Source organism: Poecilia reticulata, linkage group LG2 (genome assembly GCF_000633615.1).
Source record: "Poecilia reticulata strain Guanapo linkage group LG2, Guppy_female_1.0+MT, whole genome shotgun sequence".
NCBI classification, from domain to species: domain Eukaryota; kingdom Metazoa; phylum Chordata; class Actinopteri; order Cyprinodontiformes; family Poeciliidae; genus Poecilia; species Poecilia reticulata.
In genome coordinates this window covers 46,119,031-46,124,391 of record NC_024332.1, presented here as the reverse complement: position 1 = coordinate 46,124,391, position 5,361 = coordinate 46,119,031, and the positions used below count along the sequence as shown (strand labels likewise).

The window sequence follows — 5,361 nt, the reverse complement described above, 5'->3', positions numbered from 1 at the left end:
TCAGGCTGCATTCAGGCTGCATGTCAGGCTGCATTCAGGCTGCATGCCGCGCTGCTCTGATTCACTCAGCTTCACTCAGATTCACTCAGCTTCACTCACTTCCTCACTTTCCTTCTTCCTGTCCACTTCTTCTCCGCCTTCCTGCCGTGTAGGAGATCCGCCAGCTGCGGCTGAAGCAGGACGGTTACGTTAGGGAAATGTCCGACCTCCAGGAGACGGTGGAGTGGAAGGATAAAAAGATCGGGGTATGACCTCTGACCCCTTTCCTCCTTTTGCATGAAATGTTTCCGCTCTGCGTCTTCTCACTGCTCCTCTCTGCTTCCCGCTGCCGCTCAGGCGCTGGAGCGGCAGAAGGAATACTCAGACGCCATCCGCACGGAGCGGGATGAGCTGAGGGAGGAGGCGGTGAAGCTGAAGGATATTCTGAAGGTACCGAGACGAAGAGGAGCCGCTGCTGGTTTCCTCTCTGCCTGCCGCTAACATGCTGGCTGTTCTGTGCAGAAACACGGGATAGTGCTGGGACCGGACCTGAACATCAACGGAGACGCCGGGCCGTCGGAGGTGGACGGGTCAGCTGGAGCGGAGCGGCCGGCCCAGGCGGCTCCCGCGGACGGAAACGGCGTCCTGGGTAAAAACTGCTGCTGGGCTCAGATGAAGCCCTGCAGCTCCTGCTGCTGATTCGTTTCACTGCTTCCAGCTCGGTGATCCTCAGTTGGTTTCAGATGTGATTTTACTTCAAACCCAGAAGCATCTGATTAAAGATTATTGCAGTTTTATCAACTTTTCTAACGAGTCGACAGTAAACGAGTTGGAATAATTCACAGAAACGACATTTATTAGTAAAAAATGATAATTGATTATCTGAAAACAAAGAGAATCACCTGCTTTAATTCTTAAAGGGATAGTTTGATGCTTCAGGTTCAGTGGAGAAGTTATAAGCAGTCAGTAGCTGTAAATATTTAGCATTGATATCTGTAATATTCTCTGATTATTTCCTGAAATTATGGTAACTAAATAGTTTCTGGAAAGCCAAAGTCGGGTGATTGTGAGTCGAGACGTTGAAATGTGTCTCCAATCAGGATGAAGAATTCAGGAAAACTGCTTTCTGAGAGCTTGGAGACTTAGCAGCCTGGCACCCTCCCAGAGGTTTAAAAGCTCTGTGTGGTGAGGCCCGTCTACCTGGAGCTCCAATTCTGACCAGCATTGTTCCTCTGACTCCTCATTTATCAAACCCGTGTAGCGCTCGCTACATTAGCTAACCTTGCAGTGACTCACTTCGCTCCACATCAGTAGTCGGTCTAAGGGTTCAGGTTCTGACCTCCATTACTGTCTGTAAAGAGTCCAAACTGGTAGGACAGTGACTGCTTAAACCTTTCCTCTGAAAAGCCAAACTGTTCCTTTAAGTAGGACACATGCATCTGACATCTAGCTGCTCCCTCGAAGCTACGTCTGCTGCTCCTCCTCCTCCTCCTCCTCCTTTGTGTGAGTTACTTTCTGCTCTGGCTTTAATGGGGCGTCTCCAGATCTGATGGGAGTCGGGTTATGAGCGCTGAAGTGTTGAGCGGCCGCCTCCTGTGCGATCCACGGCGTTTTCTCTTGATGATGGTGTAAACTCGGCTCCAGGCTTCCCTCTCGTCCCCAGCTGGTGGGGAATGAAGGGGTTCTTCTTTTCCTGTTTCGCTTCTCCTGCTTCTGTCAGACATCTTGGCTCTGAGCTTCACCGAATCGGTCCGTTGTTCTTCCTGTCCCTTTCTGCTGCTGGCGCCTCCTGATGAACTTTGCAATGCAGAAAGCTGTTTTTGTTGGCCGTCCATCACCGTCTGCTCTCATGATCTCCCAGGCAGCACAGAGGAGTTGAGGGCTTGCAGAGAGGAAGACGTGGCTCCAGAGCAGCAAGAAGAAACACTGGAGGACGTCAAAGAGAATCACTTGAGCTGCGGTGGACAGGCTCCAGAAGCCCAGACCTGCTTTCCCTCTGAGAAAAGTCACCTCGACGGTCAAATAACCGTAGATCCGATTGATCGTCCAGACCCTAAAGCGAAAGCCGTAATCGTTGTCAGCCAAGATCTTCAGCAGCTCCAGACATCTGGAGAAACGGAAACGTCTGAGGTTGATTCCATCAGTCATCCAGGTTTAACCGAAACCCAAAGCACCGGCACTGAAGCACCTGGTGGTGACCTTTCAGGAGGTCAGGAAAGCAAACAGGAAGTTGTTACGACAGAACCTTTAGCTAAACAAGCTGTTCCAGTTGGACTGAACTCCGAACCTCAACAAGAGCCTGAGGAGGCAGAAAACGACGATGCTGAGGAAACGGCGGGTAAGTCCCAGGCTCAGGTCTCTACCGCGTCAGGGAAGAAGAAGAAAAGGAAGAAGAAGGGAAAGAAAAAAGGAGGAACTCATGAAAACAAAGACCAACAAAAAGCTGGAACCGAGAAGCCAAATGAAAAGGCCAGAAAGGATTCAGTCGGACAGAACAACGGGCTCACAGCAGAACAGGATACCAGTGGATCCACTGCTAGACCTCAAGACGACCAACAACCTGAGAAAGTAAAAGATCTGGAGCCCCCTGAAAATGTTTCCACCAAGGAAAATCTGCAAGAGCCGAACACAGATCCGGGTTCAGAAGGTCACAACCAAGAGAAATACACAAACACCAAGATGTCGGAAGGAGCTGATGTTCTGGGATCAACCCCGGTGCTTCGTCTTGGAGTGGAGATCGTTGATGATGCGCAGAACGAGGAGGGTGAAGGTCCAGAAAAGCCACATGAAGGTTCTGCTGTTGAAATCCTCAAGGAATCCGAAATCACTGGTCCTGATCAAGAAGGTGATCTCGTCACATGTAAGAGCAAAGATGATCCTGATTCGAGTGAAGATACCCCTACAAGAGAAGACACCTCAGGTCTCCAACCGTCAACCACAGATCATGTTTCAGGGGGTGAAGGGAAAACCGGAAACACGGAGACGTTGGAACAAAGTGATGCTGTGGGATCTTCTGAAACATGTTGTCAGATTGGAGCGAGAGCAGAACTTTCTGAGGACGAACAGAACGAGGAAACGTCTCCAACAGCCAAAGAAACTGCAGAACCCCCTGAAGGATTGCTCCAAGATGAACAACTGGAAGAATCTGTTCCAGAGGCCAAGATGGCCGACGGTGATGCTAGAGAAACAAATCTGCCCTCAAACGAAGGCGATGAAGGTCCAAACGAACWCCTTCCATCGTGTGAAGATCGCGCTGCCACCCCAGCCTTCCAGGAACCCAACAATGATCACGTTTCAGGAGACCAGGAAGAGGAAACTGATGCTGTGGAATCACCTGAGACTCCAGATGAGGAGCTTGTTGAGGTTCTGCAGAACCAGAAAGAAACTTCAGACCCAGAGAAACATGAATCAGTGCTGCAAACCACAGAAACTTCCCAAGCTGAAACAATCAAGGGGCCCAATGTGTCTGAAACGGCTGAAGATGTTAAAGAGATGGAATCTGAAACCGGCTCTGATCGAGGAGCARACCTGCTGAGTGAAGATCCTGAAGAGGCGTTTCCTCCAGACAGCTCGTCACCAGAAGACGTCGCTGCTGTCCAAAACGTCCGCACCACGCCAGAATCAATGGATAGAGACGAGACGATGATTAACAACCCTGAAAGCATCGTTGAGTCGGCTGGTGAAGAGCATGATGGAGTTCCTGAAATTAATGAGGAAACATCATCAGCAAACGATGACGCCGGAGATCAACCCGAAACCTCGCCAACCTCAAACAGCCCCAAGCCCTGCATGAGGGAACCAGAGGAGGCAGCTGAGCCAGACGATGGAGAGCCAGAGGTCGAGACCTCTGAAGAAATCTGCCCACATGATGAAGAGTTGAATGGAGGAGGAGAACCTGAAGATCCACTGTTACACATGAAAGACGAGCTGGAGTTAGCAGATCTAACCAAAGCAGAAACTGGAGATACTGGTTCTCCTCCCAAAGAGGCGCAGAAGGAAGCTGAACGCCCAGAGCCTGAAGATTGTCCAAACACCGAGGAGGTCAACTCTCCTCAAGGTGCTGAGCAGGTGAAGGAGTCCATGGAGGAACCTGAGGGGGATGATTCACCTCCACACGTTCAGCTGGTCAGCGACGAGGACGCCGGAGAGGAAGACGAAGGACAGTCTTTTGATTTTGATGACTCGGATGTGGAAGCAGCTGTTGAATCTGCTCTGTCCAACAAACTGGAACAGGAAGATGTTGAGAAAGGAGCTGAAGTCAACAGGAAGAGTTCAGAGCTTTGCCAAAGTAAGGCGGAGACAAAGACAGAAGATGGCGAGGAGAAGGTTTCCGAGGATGACGATGGCAAAGTTGATCAGCCTTCAAACGACCTGCCGTGTGGAGACAACACGCCTGAAAAGGTTGAAAATGTTCCAGAGAGCATCGAGCAGAAAACGTCCCCAACGGTTGAGGACGGGTTAGATGCCACCGAGGTTCCTTCAGATCCACAAAAGACTCCAGAACTAACCGATGGCGCCAAAGAGGGACCGCAGGCAGGGAAAGACCCAAAGAAGAAGAAAGGCAAAGGGAAGAGTAAAGAGGACTGTAAGATGTCTTAGTTGGTCTGGGACAACAGGGTCCAACACTCAGCTAACCCAAAGTCAGACTCCTTGAAGTTCCCATCCCAGACCAACCAGCTGCTTGGTTCTCCGTCTCTGGTCTGCATGGCCCAAACCACAGCGATGTGGCGTAAAGCGCCCTCTGCTGGAGACTTCAGCTCTCTACAAGTTGTCAGAATATTTAAAGTCCTCTCAGCACTTTGATGTTTTCCTGTATGAACTGAATGTAAGAGAAGCTGAGTGACCAGAACTGTTCATCTCTGGTTTATTGAACTGATATCGTGTTTGCCGTGTTTCCACTGCCTTCATGGTGTAACTGTAGACATTCAGGCCAAAGCAGCTTCTGCATGTTTTTCTCTGTTTCCCTGGAGACTCTCTGGAGTTCAGAATGACTTTGATTTTGTTTGCATCTTGTTGCACTAAACCGTTGAATCCTGCTGTTACCGTTGCTCTGAATAAACTGAAACTTTGTGACGAAGCGGCGCTGTGTGTATTGACTGCATGCTAACACCATCACCTCCCCCTCCTGGATGCTGCTGCGCTGCATGCCTTGGTTCTCCTCCACATCCATCTGCCTGGCTGCTGCCACCCTGCGGTACGTTCACACCTTTACATAAATCGTTGCTGTATTTGTTCATTTGATCTGCGATGCTGCAGGAAAGTGTTGATTCTTCTCCTTTCTGGAAATTTGGAAGATAAGACTTTGCTTTTTCACTCGGTTACGTTAATCACTTATTTGTAGATGTTTTTACATGAAAACATGCAAGCAAAAAAAAAAAAAAA

The 5,361-nt window shown here is 49.7% G+C and overlaps 2 protein-coding genes across 2 annotated transcripts in view; both read left to right on the top strand.

The window, feature by feature from the left end:
- The window catches only part of LOC108167027 (cell surface glycoprotein 1-like), an 8,887-nt gene extending 3,831 nt beyond the window's left edge, over nt 1–5,056 (top strand). The window contains exons 3-6 of the mRNA XM_017309479.1: nt 153–245; nt 337–429; nt 502–628; nt 1,841–5,056. Of these exons, the coding sequence (XP_017164968.1) occupies nt 153–245; nt 337–429; nt 502–628; nt 1,841–4,578 (3,051 nt within the window). The 3' untranslated portion in view covers nt 4,579–5,056. The remainder of the gene's footprint in view (nt 1–152; nt 246–336; nt 430–501; nt 629–1,840) is intronic.
- Nucleotides 4,608–5,361, top strand: part of LOC103461937 (leucine-rich repeat flightless-interacting protein 2-like) — a 6,029-nt gene continuing 5,275 nt past the window's right edge. Inside the window, exon 1 of the mRNA XM_017302205.1 lies at nt 4,608–5,173. Within this exon, the coding sequence (XP_017157694.1) occupies nt 5,080–5,173 (94 nt within the window). The 5' untranslated portion in view covers nt 4,608–5,079. The remainder of the gene's footprint in view (nt 5,174–5,361) is intronic.